This window comes from Sminthopsis crassicaudata, chromosome 2 (assembly GCF_048593235.1).
Source record: "Sminthopsis crassicaudata isolate SCR6 chromosome 2, ASM4859323v1, whole genome shotgun sequence".
Taxonomy (NCBI): domain Eukaryota; kingdom Metazoa; phylum Chordata; class Mammalia; order Dasyuromorphia; family Dasyuridae; genus Sminthopsis; species Sminthopsis crassicaudata.
Window position 1 is genome coordinate 282,948,829 of NC_133618.1, and position 18,438 is coordinate 282,967,266.

Sequence of the window (18,438 nt, forward strand, 5' to 3'; positions counted from 1 at the left end):
TTTTGAAAAGCATATCAATTATGGTTTTTAATTCTATTTTTCTTATTTTCTACTTAGATTACAAGTATATGCAAACTTTTTCTAATTTAAGGGAATTTATATAGATTTTAAGCATATTTTCTTTCTTTTTACTTATGTTATGACCATATTATAAACGTACATGTATTTTGATGCTGTGTAAAGTTATGTATAAATATAAAATTGTCTATAGCCTCAAGCACTAAATCTTTTGGACAAATTGACATACATATGTACATGCATGTGTATGGGTAGCGTTTCCTTGGCAAAATATTTCATATTATATTTCAATATCCCTGACTCTCTCGAAGTCTCTGATTTGAAAATGAGAAAGGAAAGAAACTTTTACAAATATTCAGGTATTTAGATGTTTAGAATATGTGACTGCTGTCTTATTTATGTTTTGTCATCATCATTACATTTTTCTAGTTAGATATTTAAGAAATATTACTTTCCTGTTTAACTCTGGAGTTTTCTGCTTGAGTTAAACGCTGTTTGGAAATATGATTTAAAGTAAGAAGTATGTACATATGAGAAAAGACCAATAGGCAGAAATGTTAACTGTTTTTCTACTACAATCAACCTTTTAAAAATCTCTGCTTAATTTAGACAAAGGGGAAAAGGCCAGAGAATTATGTGGAAATGATTTTTCCATTCAAAAGAAAAAAATCAGAAGAGGGAGGTCACTATATGATGACAAGGGGCTAAAGCTTTTTCCAAAGAAAAAAACTACTAGCAGATATCAGTGCAAGAGAAACTTGGCGGGGAGGAGGGGAATTTGAATAGCTGAATGATACAGTTGGAGCCTGAGCTGCGATTTTTTGGAGTTGCTGAACAGTAGAATTGGCCGAGATAAGATTCTTACTGTACAAACTCCTTGTATTTATTACAATAGGTTGCATAGTTCTCTCCTTGCTTGCCTTTGATGAAAGAACACATTTTTTATACAAAAATAATAACCGTTACACATTCCTCAATCAGTGGGGTACCAAAACGCTGAGAGACTGTAGTGACTACAGAGGAGAGTTTTTGTTTTTCTTTTTGTTTACTTGGGTGGGTTCTACTTTTTAATCAGTCGATTTGTTGTTGTCAATAATAACAATACTAATAAAAATAAGAGGAGTTAGACACTATTATTTAGAGCCAATGTTTTCAGGAAGCAAAAATTATTTGTAATCAAGTTTTATATTAAACAAACCACCGTTCTAGATTTCCTTTTGGAACTTGCATGAAGCAAGTCATTTATTCATTCAATGATCCCGTATCCACCAGAAATATGTAAGGGGAAAAGATAGTTTTCACTGTTTTCACTTCACCTCCTTTCTCTTTCATTATCCCACTCCTGTCTTTTCCACACTGACAGGTAACATATTCTCTGCCTCATAGCAACTGAACAGCAATGGAATTTTTTTCCTCCTCTTCTTTCTTCTTCTCTTTCTCTTCTTTCTTTTCCTCCTCCCCCTCCTCCTTTCTCCCCCCTCTTTTTTCATCCTCCTCCTCTTCTTCTTCTTCTGTTCTCTCGTGTTATTTTTTTCCTCCACACACTTCCCCAACAACAGGTTTTCTCCCACAAAAGGAAGGCAATTATCAAACAACCTGTTTTAACCCCGGACATCTGCCTGGAAGACGTTAGGTCTAATTCCCATTCTCTCTCTCCTCCACCTTTTTCCCCCCCTGGAAGGGGGGAAGGGCTTGTGGAAAAGAAGCCCTTTGAATCCCTTCAGTTCCAAAAACAAGCAAATTCATTGCGGACTAGTCTAGGGAACTGGTTGCTTTTCTATCATTTAGAATAATACGCCCTATAGGTTTGACAGTTGACAAAAAGCATTCCTCCTTTCTCCCGGGGAGATAGACTCCTATTTACTATGTAGACTGCCACCAACTACTTTCTCCCAGGACATGCGCCTTACCACCCATCTCCCCGAAAACTAACACTTCCTCTCTTTTAACATCTTCTTTCTAGCCCATCTACCTTTAGAATCCCAAATTCTTGGGTCCTCTAGTCCCAACCCTCTCTGCCTTGACCAATGGTGGAAAGGAGGTAAGGAAGAACTCCTGTTCATTTATCCAACCGGTCCTCTGCTCCCATGCGCGCGCGCGCGCGACCCTCTCTCCACCCCCTCTTCCCCACTCACCTACTTTGGTTGTAAGGAACCCCTGGACCTTTCACTTCCTTCTAGGACACCCAATCCCACACAAATTGTAGCCATAATAACTCTCCAGGTATTCAATACCGCCACTATCTCCATCTAAGTTAGCACCAGCACCTCCCACCTGGAGATCTCCCCTACCCATCTCCTTAGCTTCTCTTCTGTTCGTAGTTCAAGTCTGTTAACATCCCATCAATTAATTTGGGAAAAAGGAAGTCGGGGAGCTGGGGGAGGGAAAGAGTTTGTGTGTGTGTGTGTGTGTGTGTGTGTGTGTGTGTGTGTGTGTGTGTGTGTGTGTGTTTAAATGAACAGGAGAAAAAAGCTAAGATTTGATTTTTATGTGTGAGGGGTAGAGGAGAGAGGTAGTCTGAGACTTGCAATATTCAGACAAAAGAAAAACCATATACTGAAGCTTATGAACAGCGTCCTATATTTCTGGTAAAGTGTAAATTACAATATGTTGGGGACATACTGCAGATCTTCGGCCTAAGCTCCTGGGAAGTGGGACGAGGGAATCAGATGAAAAATGGCAGACTGCCTTAAAAGAGATTTAAGAGGGGAAAGAAATTTTGAGGGAATCCTATCTCCCCAAGAAACTCTTTTTGAAGATTTTATATTATTGGTGATGGTGTTATTATTGCTTCTTCTATTTTATTAGTGTTGGTATTGCAGCTATAGCTATTATCGCCATCAACAAAAGTTTGGGAAGATTAGTAAGTCGGTTTAATTAGTTTATTGGTAATTTAAAGGCAAAACCAGTAATTACACTAAAAACTAAAAATGATCAGTGATGATTCATACAAGCATGGGAGTCTGAGTACCAGTGAGGGAAAAAAAAATAAATTTTGAATTCAAAATGTGGCAGCTGTGTAATAAACAGGACTTAGGAGCAAAGAGGAAGAACTCTTAATTGAAATGTTCTTAGTGAGTCAATCACGAGGCCAAACATTCAGCTAAGAATTCATTCTATGATTTATTTGCTGGGGGGTGGGTGGGGATGGGGGGTGTTGCTATTTGTTTCTGTTGTCAGAGAACAAAGGTGCCATGTATGTTCTTCACATAATTTACATTTTCATGTGTATTCCATCTACTCATGAACATTCAAACATTTGAGATCACTTCCAGGCAAATTTACCTCCCCTATCTCTCTTCCTCTAAAATATTGCCCACCTCATTGCATAGGATAGATCAGTGGAGACAGGTCTACAATTTCAACCCTTTCTGCCAACAGATTTCTGTAGAATATAAATTCAATAATGCAGTTCTTTCAGCAACAAGCGTTCTGCTCACTTTCAAATATAATTAATGTTTTGATAGTGAATTTCTTTAAGTACATATACACATAAAAACAGACGCACCATCTTAGCATTGATGTTTGTGCATCTAAAAAGAAGGGATGAAGACTTTCAATGATTTTAACAACTTTACAACTAAATCAGGGCAAAAGAGTCAAATCTATTTAAGTCCTAACAATATAATTTGCGGTATGCAGAAGGATATTTTAAGTCAGTAAGAAAGGAATGTTGTTTTTTCTTATTGCATACATCTCTAAACCCTAAATGTACTGTCAGCTTGGGGGAGTTACATTTAAGAAAAACTTATGCCTCTTCCTATCTCCATTTGGCTACATTTACATTCGTTTATATCCTAAATCAAGAAGAGTAGGTTCCAGACTCTAGATCATTTCTCCTGAATCCCTTCTGGGGTTGAAGGTTTAAATATTAATATTTGAAATTTTTTCTTCTGAGACTAGGAAGATGTCTACAGGTGTTTTCTCTGTAGGTATATAGGTAGGAAAGTTCAATGGGAAAGGAAAAAAGAAACAAAGAAAGAAAAAGACACAAAGAAAAAGAATGAAGAAAAGAAGGGAGGAAATGAAGGAGGAATGGAGGAGGGCAGGAAGGGAGGAAGAAGGAAGAAAAAAAGGAAAGGGAGAGAGGCTAGAAGGATGGAAGGAAGGAAAAAAAGGAGAGAAAGAGCTAGGGAGGGAAGAAGGAAGGAAAGAAGGAAATCATGGTCTAGCCTAGTAGAGTACAGTAGTGATTTTGTTCCATAACATGGACTATCAGATACCTATTATTTTCTCTTACCCAACTAGATAGAAAAGAGGAACTGGAGTCTCTAAGATAGGGACAATGATTTGTAAGGTTTTTTTTTCCTCTCCACTTCAGAAAAGTGAAATCTGTGTTATTTATTTTAGGGAGAGAAAACATACTTTGCATTCAGAACTTCTGATTCTATTTTGTTGATGATATTAACAAGAGAATAACTTATTTACTAGAGTCCTCATCAAATTGTTACTATGTATGCATAAACTTTTGAGGGGGTTTATATATGGGCTCTATGTATTCCTGCACATTATTTTGCACATTTCTATTTCAAAGTGTTAAATGAAGATATGTAAATGGACTTTTAAATATAATTTTTGCTCATTTCTTCTTCCTGTTTTAGAGTTTGGGGTGGGTGATTGAGACAGAGTTCTAGAGTCCCTATTTCTTATTTCAAGCAAATTGTGTCACTGGATGAAAAAGAAAAGAAAAAAATAGAGCAAAACAATTTCTCCAGTGTATCTGAAAATAAATTGGGTAGTGATTATTTTTTTTTTAAGAACTGAAGGATTAAACCATGTTTTCTTAGAGAAATCAATTTTTTTTTCTCCTCAGATTTCTTTCTTCATCAGTTTCTTAATATTATTTTCCTTGATAGTAGAGGCTAAAATGATTTCTTACAATCCAGCTAGATTAATGAATGTTCAATGTCACACCAATCCTACATTTCAATCTCTTCTCTCTATAGCTGAATATTTTAATATGAAGATTTTAGCTAGAAAATAACTTCTGAATTGCAAAACACTGTAAAGATTGATACATTCGATCTAGGAGACATTACCAACTTTTTTTCACATGCAGTTAAATCAAGACTAATTTCTGGTAATTTATGGACAAATATATAAGGGTAAAATACATTTGAAAATATCAAGATATATTTTTTAAAAATAAATTTTGTTCCTACAAGATTCTTACTTTTTTTTTTCCCCCTTAAGGGAATGTTTGGGAGGAGGGGGGAAGGGAGGGGGAGGAACCTAACACTAGTACCTTCCTAGTTAGAAAATACCGGTTTCAGTTGAGCCATGGCTAACATTAAAGAAGATCACATTCACGCTCAGAAAATATTGTTATTTTTCTTTAGTGGGAAAAATTGGACTCCAGGGTGTCAGATCTGTGGTTTCCCAAACGGTGATAAAAATTGTACTGACACCACTTTGCACTTTAACAATCGGATTTTGTCAGGGTACAAGTTGTTTGTTTAACCCGACAGCTCGGTACACCCCGTCGCACGCTTTGCACACTCATTAAAACGATTATTTACGATCTGTCGAGTGTTTTCGGGTTCATTCACAGGAAAGACTTGGAGGGAAAGTGAATCAACCTCAGACGGTCCACTACCACAGAACATAAGACATAAGGCAGAGGGCGAAGGGTGTGTGTGTGTGTGTGTGTGTGTGTGTGTGTGTGTGTGTGTGTGTGTGTATAAGGAAGAGAGAGGGGTTAAAGAAGACTTCTCTAGCTGCTCATTCGATGCTCTGGAATCTCAACATCTACAGGTTGCAAAGAAATGCTTGGCCGACGCAAGATCTTCTGATTTGAACTTTCTCCGGACCTCGACATCATTTCGGACTTATAAACAAACCTTATCCCTTAGCACATTCTCTCAACCTTATTAACAGCTTGACTTTGTGCTCTCTAGCTCTCCTCCCTTTCACCAACAACCACTGGGAGGCTTAAGCAAAAGCTTCTTAGCTCCTAGGTGTTGGTGGAAAGAGACTTAAAGTCACTTTCTTCCCCCCTTGATTCTTTCATTCCTAAGAATTCGGTGCAGGGAGGACTACTCCAACAACAAAAAAAATTACTTGAAGAGAAGAAGAGAGGCTATGAATATGTATGATTTGAATAAGAATAATAACCTTATTTAGCAGATTTCTTCCAAAATATTAGAAAGGGAAGAATCTATCCTGGGGAGTGAAATATTCTGATATATTAAAAAAAAAAAAAAACACTAATAAATTAAAAGACTGCTATTTAATTTTCAAGTCATCTTACAAAAACAAAAGAACACAAACACATCTCTTTTTGCCTACTTCACAGGGTTGTTGTGAAGACCAAATGAGATTATGCGTGTGAAAGTGCTCTGTAAGCTGTAAAGGGCTTTACATCGATACGGTGTTACCATTACTCTCTAGCATTCACAGATAGAAGCATTTGATAGTCCAACTGGGTTTTTAAAAATAGGCATTCCTGGACCAACAGGAAATTTATATTTATACCTTTAAAATTAGTTATATATTCTTCCTTTTTTAGCATCATATATGTACCCATTCACTTCAACTAAAGACATTGAAACTTCTTGCTTGAAATAAGTAGTGCAGGAATATCTTTATGAATATACAAAGGCACTTCGATGACTTTTTATTTTCTATATTCCTGTCATTTTGGACCCTTTCTACTTCCAAACCTAGTACATTTCAGAGACTCCTGTGTTGTTAGAATAGGAAATGGGAAAAATGCATGGCTTATCCTACAAATCCATGCCCTTCCAACAACATATCTATTCATAAAATTATATCACGTTTTAATTCCTAGAGAAGATCATAAATAAGCTGGTTAAAATGCATTTACAAGATATTTGTGATATGAGTTCCTAATTAGAAAGTTTATTAATTGATCTTTTAGATCTCCAGTTTAATTATAGTGACAAACGCATTGTAGTGTCATTAATTTGCTCTCTCAGGTTTAGGCAAAATGCTTCTGTCAAAGATGTTTCCTAGTGTATATTTTCCACAAAATTCCACCTGGTATTATCATCAAGATAGAGATACCAAAATATGTAAGTAAATACTCGAAGCTCTGCATAAATAAAGACACAAATCAATAAAGAGATAGACAACACTATTGATGAGGAAATGATCGATACTAGCACTCCAGTCTACAATCAAAGATGTCGCTACATAATTTTAAGATATTTTCAACTCCTCTAAATAGTATTCCCTTAAAAAAAATACTCTTGATGTCACTTTTAGTTGATTATAAAGTATTCATCCTGCAGCATTTCCAAAGAGTAAAATTGGATATTCTACTTTTTTCCCCCAAGAAAGGCTTGCCAAGCTACATTACTAATGATAAAAATAATAAAATTATCAAATAATAAAATTAGCACCTTTTTCTTTGCCTAGAAAATTTTCGGCTTTCACTGAAGCCCATAATTATTCATTCAGTGTGCTTTACGTAGAAAAAAATAAAACACATAATTGACCTTCTAAAAATAGTGCTCAGTATTTTATACGATTTGCAACTACTGTAGTATCATCAGATTTAAAGCTTCTTTGGGGCTTTTGTTCAAGCAAATGAGAGAAATATAATTTCCTCCTTACTAGAGAACGTTTTGCTTCTAGACATGTAGCGAGTAGGCAATCTACATTTAGAAAAAGGTCTCTTCTCCCTCCTTCCCCCCAAAGCATTTTAAATATACTGCAAATCATCCCTTTTCTGGACGCAAAACAAGTGTCAGGCTCGAGAAAGTAAGATTCAAGTTAAATTTACAGATTTTTAAAAAAATTAAACATTAGATGTTTCTTTCTGTGCAAAATTCTTTCCGGTTCTTCACATAAGTAATGTGTGTATGCACAAGAGAAAAAAAAAAAAAAAAAAAAAGTATGGGTCTTGTTTAACTCAGATCACTGCAAATTAACATTTTGTGTCAACTTGAGCGACTCCAAATGAAGATGTTGGTTCATAACAATACTATTTTACACCATTATCCCTTAGGAATCCAGACCTAAAGTTAACTAAAAGCATAGTTGCTATTTAAAATAGAATTTTTCTGAACGTGATCTCCACATGTTTCACCTATATATTTATTGGGATAATCCCACTCATATTGGGGAACCGAAGAGTCAAGCTCCCATGGTTCCTCTATTTTCCAAACAGTGAAAGATTTGAGGAGGAGGGAGGAGCGAGGCCCAAAGGAGAATATGATTAGTCATTGTCTGCTGTTAATGTAACAGCTAATTTAACTTCCAATGCAAACTATCACATCATTAAAGTTCACCCCAGAGTGAGTGAAATCAAACAACCCCAAGAAATCTCTCCCTAATGTTACTAAGCTTCCCAGTATCCAGATCGGTCAAAAGGATGGAAAATATGCTCCGCCCAGACAGTAGATCCCAGAAAGAAAGGTACGCGGCCTCGGAAAAGTATTCTCGATTTCAAAGATGTAAGAAATAGAATTAAAGGCATTGGAAGCATCAACCGCACAGACCCAAGGAAATTTACTTCTTATAAACACTGCAAGTTCATGCCAGGTAAAACTGAAAATCAAACCTAAGCCAAAATCAAAATTTTATTTGATCCTGTAACTGAGCCTCGGAGCAATCAGATAGAGCAAAAAGCCAATTCTCACCTCATACTTTCTACCCGTCCTGACTTTTTTTTCCAACCTGGAAGGATCATTGAGTAAGGCCACAGGCAAGACAAAAAGGATATCACTGACCCGCATTCAGCAAAAGGCAACGGAGAGCTCTAGGATTTAAAAACAATAGTAGCAACAAACCAAAACACAGAACTCCTCTCCCCCCAAAAAAAACCCTGCACCCCTCGAAATATTATTTTCAGTGCTTTGTCGTTGTTGGTTTTAATAATAATCATTGCTATGCTTCTCTTCTAAAAACCCGTCCATGGCTACCATCCCTAGTTTCTGATTTCTCCCGCATTATAATCTGGGGGAAAGGCCACTCTACAAGACGAATTTTTGAGGTTTATTAAGGGTACTCTAGTTCCCTTTCCCTAGCTCATATGGGTTATTGATTGATGCCGAATCTGTGAAAGCAAAACTCAAAAACTGAGAGGACGGGGGAGGATCAGGGGACGCTAGGAGTGGAGTGCTTTTTGCTTATCTCAGTTTGCTTATCTGCAGAGCTTCTTAATGCAATCCCGCCCCCCAACTCCGGCACCCCCTCCCTCTGGTCCTTCAATCTACACCCAGCCCCCAGCCCGGTCACGCACGAAATCTACCTCAGGGCAACCCTGGGAAACTTCTCTTTTCCATAAGGTCCCGGGCTGGAACTGCTAGAGGTTAGCTTAGAAAAGGGAAATGGGGTGGAAATCGAAAAGGCAGAAAAGGTGGGGAGTGGGGAGGAGAGAAGTAGATGTCTATCACTGAGAAAACAGTTTTATCAACTGGCAGATAAGTGCAGAGATCTGAAATAGGCACCGTGTAAACAATGAAGATAGACTAAAACACACACACACACACACACACACACACACACACACACACACACACACACACACACACACACACACACACACAGACACCAACCTACACAGCTCTATAGAGTCAATTTTTCTGCCACCTGAAAATCGAGCCTGTGCGAATGACCAAACCACAGAGCTTGGCTTCTCCTGGGCAAGAGCGCCCTCACCTTGCTGCTCCCAGCGCAGCGGCCCAATGCAATCCTGCCCCCTGATCATTTAGACTCGAGGAAGAGCGCAGTCTAACACCAGACTCGGAAGCTAAAGAAACAGTCGCAGTCTACTCGACCAATCTTTTCCACTCTCTTACGCAAGGGAGATACGGTGGGGGTCCTTAACTGTGATGAGACCCCATCTTGCCTCTCTCTAAATCTGTGATTTTATTCAATACCTAGATCTGAAGAAAAATCAAATTTTGATCTAATCGCTCCCCCAACTCTCTTCTTATTATGCCTTTTTACGGCTCTATTTCTTTACATCCCAGTCTCTCTTTAACTCCACGGCCTCAAGTATGCGCTGCTGCTTCCTAAGAATGTATTAAGAATCAATTATTTGCTTGAGATTCCCAAAGCCGAGACCTGGAATATTCCCAACAGGGCCGAAATCAAACTCAAATCTCCTGGTGCTCATTTTCTTCAAGTACTTCGAAGGCAAAGAACAAATGTTTCTACGTAGAAACCATCTGCAAACCATATCCTTTCCCCACACACACACATAAAGTGTACAATAGCCAATAAAATCTATCTCGGCTTTAACTAGAAAGTTCACTTTTCTAATGTAGAAATGAAGAAGCGGCGGGATTGGGAAGGTTAGAAATAGTTGTGGGTCAGCTGTGGCTAATTAGTGTAGATAGGTGGGTAAGGGGGTGGAATAGAAAACTTGTTCGCGTTTTGTGGTTATTGTTGTTGTTTTTGTTTTTTAAAGGTGTGTTGAGGAGTGGGTTAACTCTTGGGGCTAGCAGCAATTACTCCAAGGATAGAGACCTGAGATCCGAGATAATAAATTCTTCACACTAAACACACTTCTTTATATAGATAAAGTAAAGATTCAAGCACCACTTGATCAAAAGTCAACTACTTCCGTCTCGATTTCCCCTCCTTATTAGGTTAGGAATATATTCTTTTAGAAACCCGCAATGATTTTTTCACAAAGGAGAAGAAAATAAAGGGGGTGGTGGATTGCAGGTATCTTTCTGCTTATTGCTCTTATCCTGAATTTGTCCTGATATTCACCAGATCCGCCCCAGGCCACAAAATATTAACTTATAACACAAATATAACACTCAAATTTTAAAGTAGCCCCCCCCTTCTAAAAAAGCCCTTCCACTTACCGATTCTGGTGGGTGGAGGGACACACTCTGCGCCAGGAACTTTTACGCCAGTGATTTACAATCCATATTTCGCAGCGTCTTGGAAAGATAAATAGAAATGGGAAGGGTGGGAAAATAACAGGCGCGCCCGCGCGCGTACACTTTCTTTCTCTCTGTCTCTCTCTGTCTCTCTCTGTCTCTCTCTGTCTCTCTCTGTCTCTCTGTCTCTCTGTCTCTCTCTCTCTCTCTCTCTCTCTCTCTCTCTCTCTCTCTCTCTCTCTCTCTCTCTCTCTGTCTCTCTCTCTCTCTCTGTGTCTCTGTGTCTCTGTGTCTCTCTCTCTCTGTCTCTGTCTCTGTCTCTCTCTCTGTCTCTCTCTCTCTCTCTGTCTCTCTGTCTCTCTCTCACACACACACACACACCACACACACACACACACACCACACACACACACACACACACACACACACACACACACACACACACACAGACACCTATTCAATTCGAGTTACACTCCCTTCTTTCCCGGGAGCCTATAATCACCCACTATATCAAAAGCTAGAACTGACCGTCAATGTAGTGAAAAGCTAGATTTTATGGAAGAAAAAGAAAGCGCTACATCACTATACCAGGGATTGAAGGCTACAAGGACTGTGGAACAAGGAGTGAGGCTCTGGAAAAAGGGAAAACATTTATCACACGCGAACATAATAGGAAGCTATGGCCGTGAAGACATCAACACCTTGCTATACAGAGAATTATTAGAGAAGGGGAATGAAATTGTGTGTGTGAGCTCGATGTGGCCGTCTTATTTTCTTTCCACATCAAAAACAGGGTACGAAAAAGAGATGGTTTTCTTTTATATTTCACCTACCCTGCTGCCAGGTGAGATGCTGGGTTCGTTTTCTTGTTGAAGGGTCCAGTCTGTCTGTAAGTAAGGTGGAGTACAGTTGAGCGCAGGTTATCCAGTTGGGTAGGAATGCACAGGAACCCCGCCCTCCAGGCACAGTTACACAACCCCAACAGTCTCCGCCAGCGCTGGAACCTCTAATGATCTTCACCTTCACCCTTTGCTCTTCCAGTTCATCATCAACTGTTCTCGAGTCCCAAGAACCTAGTACTTAAACCATGCAGCTTCCATGCAATAATTTTCTTCTGAAGCAAAGCATTTGGATTTAGCATTTTTCTCTAATTATGCTGGGGAAAACACCATTTTTGCATAGTTCTATACATATATATGCATATATATGTTTACACACACACATATATATACATATTATATATAAAATTTTATTTATGAAAGATTAGTTAAACAACCAGCTCAAGGAAGTAATATCAATGAGCAAAAAATAATTATAAAATGCAGAATTAACAACAAAGAATTGCCCAAAAAAATCATTTTTATCTTCTTCTTGATTTTCTATAAGATGCTCATAACTGTAAAAAAAAAAATTCTCCATAAGGCAGTTGAATGCAGTGAAGAATCAAGGCTTTTATAGTCATTTTTATATCATTCCCGTCATGATACATGAAAGATTATTTGGGAGAGCCCACCTCAGAGTATTTAAACTATTTTTAAATATAAAAATTGGGCTTGATTAAACTAATATTTATTTAATGATTGTGCTGTTTTAACCTATCAACCTTAAATTAAGACCAATTAAATATTTTAACTAAAAAATACAATTTTACATTTTATATTTCCATATAAACTAGTATCTGAATGAATTTATTGAGTCCATATTTTGAAGAATATTTGTAACGATCTCATTTCTCTAAGAAACATTTTAATTTTTTCTCTAACACATTAATTAAAAAATAGCTAAATAACTATTCCCCAAATTTTTCTTGAAGCTTTTACTCAACAAAAGTTGATGGAAATAAAGATCAGCATTATTATATTGTGAATTGTTTGAAGTAAAAAGTGTCTTAAATTCCTCACCCGACTGTCTTGCCTATGTGTGAAAAGATATCTAAAGAACAAAAGCTCTAGAAATAGAGGAAAAGACCCAGGTAAGTGAAATTTACATTAAGGCCTTAACAAGCCACCTATGAAATCATCTACTTATATTGTTTATATGTATATAAATACATATATGCATTTACATATATGTGTGTATATTTTCCTCAATTTCTATTTGAAAATCACAAATTGTTTCAAATGAAATATCCATAAAGGTGCTTAGGATATATGTGTATGGATCAACATCACCCAGCCCTCAATTCCCATTAGTATAAAGAAGTCAATAACACCTGAATTTCTTAGATAGCAGTTTACTACCGATCTCAAAGCACAGTGTTTGGCATTGAAATCTCATTCACTAATTGCATTTGAAAAAGAACATAAAACAATACAAAACCCCAGCAATATAATTTTTTTTTCTTAAATAAGTAAGTATTTATCAAAACAAAACAAAAAAATGCCATCAGTGATGATAAAACCTTTCTCATCATATTAAGATCTCTTTACTTAAGTACAAGACCTCAGTTTCATCGTTGAAATGTTTTCCAGCCCAAACACATTTCCTTTATGCATCTAGAGTTCTCAACAATAAAACCCATTGCAAAGTGCTAAATAATCCATTATGCCAATCCTATAAAAAAGCAGACACAATTCTTTAAGTTTGTTTAGGTCACAAATATATAAATGAGACTCCCTTATTGCCTACCTCTAGAATTTGGGGTTTCTTTAGTACTTTAAAGTAAAATTGAAAATTTTAATATATTTAATGTTTTATTGTTGGTATATCAATAAAACTATTGTTTTATTACATATTTACATGTTTTCCTATCACATTATTTTCTGGGGTATTTATAGAATTGAATAGTGTTTACCAATGATCAACTCATTAAGAAACAGAATCCCTAAAAACAGGAATTTAGACTTATCTAGATTTAAAATAAAACATTTTTCCCTAAACTATTTGATTTGAATTTCTTCTTCACTATTTCAAGCTCTCATTAAATTCAAAACAAAATACTTCTCAAATCTTCTGGGGAAGAGACATTATTTATTTCCAATAGAAAAAAAAATTTTCTCTCTCTCTCTCTCTCTCTCTCTCTCTCTCTCTCTCTCTCTCTCTCTCTCTCTCTCTCTTTCTCTCTCCTCTGTTTTTCTACATCCCACAAACAATATTAAATATTCAAGTAGTCTGCATTTCAAATTTGAATTTTCAAAGGCCCCCCCCCCTTTTTGTGTTAGTTCAACTCTTTAAGTGTTTCCAGATAAGATCTCTAGAACAGATTATTTTTCATTGGGCCTATTGTAAGAAATAGCTGGCTTATTGCATTACTGTAGAACGCATTTCAAACTATACAATTGTAACAAATGAACAGCTTGTCCTCCACAGAATCACCATGGGATCCAATTAGTTATAGTAAACCTCTTGCTCAAGTTTTTAAATTGTTTTTGGGAGGTGTGACATTCATCAAGAAACTTTTTTGTTTGTTTTTGGTTCCATAACAAATTAAAACAGAAATATGGCTCCATGTAAGCAAGTAGGACAAACTTCCAGCTGAAATTGCTAACATATTTATAGTCAACTAATAAATATTTATTTTACGGGTATAAAAAGAGAGGCATCTTTCTGCACCTGAACAAGTAGAGATTAAAACTTAGAATTTGGAAATAAAATATAAGCATTGATCTGTAAAGTCATTACATCAGGCGATCACTTCCAGCAAAATTGTATTTCAACTTCAGCACATCTTTATTAGAACTCTCACTGTGGGTAAACAACCACAAAAATAAATGCTGACTTAGAAACTATAAATACAAATATTATTAAACAAAATGTTTGCAGCATCAAAAGCGCAAATACTCCCTGAACTGTAGGGATCTCTCTGTGTACACACACACACACACACACACACACACACACACACACACACATATATATATACATATACCTACATATGCATATGTATAATGTATGTGTATTATAGTCATTGCTATCTAGCCATATACATATACATACATATATATAGTCAGCCAGAGGCCATAAATATTTTTTGAAGCCTGAAACAAGGTGAATAGAAAAGTAAGCATTCTGTCAATTGAATGGAAAATAAACAGTAAATATCTATGCACACATTATCACTAGATAAATTAATTGCTGTGTATACATAGAAATTTAAAGAGATCCGCTGAAAAAGTCTATAGTAAAAATAACTAGCATTAATCAAATAACCTGCTGCTCCTTCTTTTTTTTTTTTTTTCCAAAAGCTTAATTCCATTTGGAGAAAATACTATTTTTTATTTATTTTTATTTATTTATTTATTTATTTTGTATAAAAAGTTTCCATTTAAATCTAAGGAGCTATTTAAATCCAAGGCTGGCTTGTGTAGAGCCATCCTTTTGATTTATTTATAACTTTAATCTTTTTTAGATTAGCTCTACATAATAAAAGAGACAAAACTATCAAGGTATATATGAATTTAGCCTATGTTTTATTTCTGTGTGTTCATAGTAAACATTTTTGTAAGTGACAAACACGGGCATATGACCACAGTATCACAATCAAGAAATTTTAAGACGACATTAACAATCACTCAAATTTATGCGGCATTGGCGCAACACAGGTTACATATTTGCAAGGTTTACCTATAAGTACAATAGGTATTAACATTTCACTACATTTAGGAAAAATAAAAGTGACCTGTTAGTGACCACATACATCAAAATATACACAACACAAACTGAAGGCAATCATTAATTTTGTCCCCTTCTGACTCATTTGAACGGGCAGTGCTGCGAACTGAAACGTGCTTTTTTGTTTGTTTTGTTACATTTTGTTTTTGCTTCTCTTTGAAATACTTAGTTCACCGAGTGCATTTTCTAAAACCCAATCTTTGGTCTAAAAGTAAACAAAAACCAGTTTCTTAATGAAAAGGACAAAACAATAAATGGCCCAAATGTTGTTTCTTGGGTATCTTTACTATTAATTCTTTTAAAATACAAATTACAGTTTAAACTTTTCCCCCCACTTTCCCCATAATTTAGTGTTTTTTTTTCCAAGGTCTCCATCCACCATGTATATCCATGATAACTTATAATACTGCAAACATGGAAATCTTGGTGGTAATTAGTGATAGACTTGTCATGTCTGAATAAAAATTGCAAAGCAGTCACTATTTAGATACACATTCTACTATAATTTTGACTTTCAAACTTCATAGTCTACAATGTATTCTCCCCACATTGCACCTCGCTGACACTCCACACCTTGTTAGAATAATGAACAACCCTAAAGACTGAACAAACGTACAGAAAATGGGGGACTTAATAAAAAATACCTGGACTTATTTTTTAATTATCATTTACAATGCAAATGTGTGTAAAATGTTCACTTACAGTCTGGTCCCAGGGATGTTAATGTATTAAAGGGTTGGAAGAAGACCCCTGATTTTGATGTGTGAAATAATCAGAAAGTCCTCCAGACAGTCCCGTGGTAAAACTTGGCAAAGAGGGTCTTAAAGACTCACAGGGCAGGGTGGAGGGCGCCTGCGGAGACGTGGAGGAGGAAGCGGCCCGGGCGGTCATTGAAGTGCTGCTTTGAGAAGTCATTGAAGGGTGAGGGACATGGGGGAAAAAGTAACTTGTCTGTCCCGCCAGCAGATTGACGGAGCAAGGGTTTAAGGAATAGGTCCCGGAGCAGGGGACAGACAGCCCGCAGGGTACAGAGGCTGCCAAAGCAGCGGCCGTAAGGTGATGCGTGGCATAAGGAATCTCTCCGTTGACGAGTCTATCAACACTTAACCCATTGGAAGTGGAAAAGGAGTGGTTGTTGCCCAGCGAGTTCTGAGTCAACACGGAGCTGTAGGGCATGGGATGGCTGGGGTAAGCGGACGTGGTTCCATTGTAACTCAAAGTGCTGCTAGCTCGGGGGTGGTGCAGGGAAAGGAAGGGAGACATGGGCCAATACAAAGAGCCCGCCCGATCCATGAAGGTCAGTCCGGTGGACGTAAGCCTAGCGCCACGTTTGAAGGCCAGCTTAGCCCGGGACGTCGTAGATCTCCGGCGCAATTTGCCAGTCGTGCCCCCGATGAATACGTCGTCGCTTGAAGGGTCCAGCATCCAATAGTTCCCTTTGCCCGGGTCGTCGTAGTGGCGGGGTACCTTGACGAAGCACTTGTTCAGGGACAGGTTGTGGCGGATGGAGTTTTGCCAGCCCTGCTTATTCTCCCGGTAGTAAGGAAAGTTCTTCATGATAAACTCGTAGATGCCATTGAGGGTGAGGCGCTTCTCTGGGCTCTGGCGGATGGCCATCATGATGAGGGCATTATAACTGAAGGGCGGCTTTTCGTACTTGCCGTTCTTCTTCTCACCTTCCTTGCCCCCCTCCCCGTCCTTGCCGCCCTCGCCCGCCCCCTTCTTCTCCTCCCCCCCAGACCCTTTTTCTTTCTCTTCTTGCCCAACTGGGGCCAGGTCTCCGGCCCCACCGCCACCTCCGCCGCCGGGCTCACCCTTGCCCCCAAGACCATCAGCTTTGGCCCCGTCTAGGGCTGCCGATGCGGTAGCAGCCGAGGCGGCCCCCTGAGGGGGTGGAGGAAGCAGGAGCTGCTGGGGTCCCTTATCCTCATCGTCATCGGCTGGGGTGCTGCGCGCTTGGGGGGCTTGAGGGGGTTGGGGTGGCGGGGGGTGCTGCTGCTGTTGCTGTTGCTGAGGAGGCTGTTGCTGCTGGGGAGGAGGTGGAGGCGGCGGGTGATGGTGGTGGTGGTGGCCGTGGTGGTGGTGATGGTGGGGCGGAGGGTGGTGGCTGTTGTGGTGGCCGTGGCCCGCATGGTGGTTGTCGCTCTGCACTGCCTCAGGTACCAGGCTGTTAATGCTGAAGGAGGACTTTGGGATCATTTTCACCTCTTTCCTATCTCCCATGTCCAACATCACCCACTACTCTGGGGGGGAAGCGGCGGCGGCGGCTGCGCCCGCGGGACCGGTAGCGGTGGTAGCAGTAGCGGCGGGGGCGCGGGAGAGGACCGGCGACGGCGGCAGTAGCGACGGAAGGGTGCCGAGCGGGGCGCGGGTGGCACTTGCGGCGGCAGCGGCAGTAGCACTGAGCGCACCGGCAGCAGCGCAGTTGGACCGCAATCTCGGGCGCTGGCAAGTCATGTAGCAAAAGCAGCAACCACCCCTCAGGAAATTTAAAAAAAAAAAAAAAAAAAAAAAAAAAAAAAAGGAAAGAAAGAAAGAAAGAAAAAAGAAACAACCACCGCCCCGGGGGTGAAGCTCTCTCGCTCCCAACTCTACTTCATGGTCTTCCCCCCACCCCGCCCCCCCCTTTTGCTGCTTCCTCCTCCTCTTCCTCCTCCTCCTTCTCCTCCTCCTCCTCCTGCTGCAGCAGCAGCAGTAACAGCAGCAGCAGCAGCCCAAAGGGGGGGAGACCAGGCGGGCGCGTCCCGGAACGGCGGCGGTGAGGCTAGGGAGACAGCGATCGAGGCGGCTATAGCCACAATTAATTTTCCGAGCTACAGGCGCACACTAGGGCTGTAAAAAAATTTTTGGTTTAACCTTTCCTACCGGTCGGCCAATCAGAGCCGGCGGCGTGCGGGAGCGTCTCTTTCTTGGTCGTCCAATCCCGAGATTCCTTCCCCTCTCTCTTCACCCACACCTCTCACCCTCCCTTCTTTCCTCCTTTCCTCCTTTCCTCCCCCTTCTT

At 39.1% G+C, this 18,438-nt stretch overlaps 1 protein-coding gene across 5 annotated transcripts in view; it reads right to left on the reverse strand.

The window, feature by feature from the left end:
- FOXG1 (forkhead box G1) overlaps positions 1-17,934 on the reverse strand; it is a 32,663-nt gene extending 14,729 nt beyond the window's left edge. For 3 of the 5 annotated variants that reach the window (XM_074289597.1, XM_074289595.1, XM_074289596.1), the window contains exon 1: positions 10,806-17,934. In XM_074289597.1, the coding sequence (XP_074145698.1) occupies positions 16,155-17,666 (1,512 nt within the window). In that variant the 5' untranslated portion in view covers positions 17,667-17,934 and the 3' untranslated portion in view covers positions 10,806-16,154. The other 2 variants (XR_012486429.1, XM_074289598.1) reach the window with 2 other exon arrangements.
- Between the last annotated feature and the right edge of the window lie 504 nt (positions 17,935-18,438).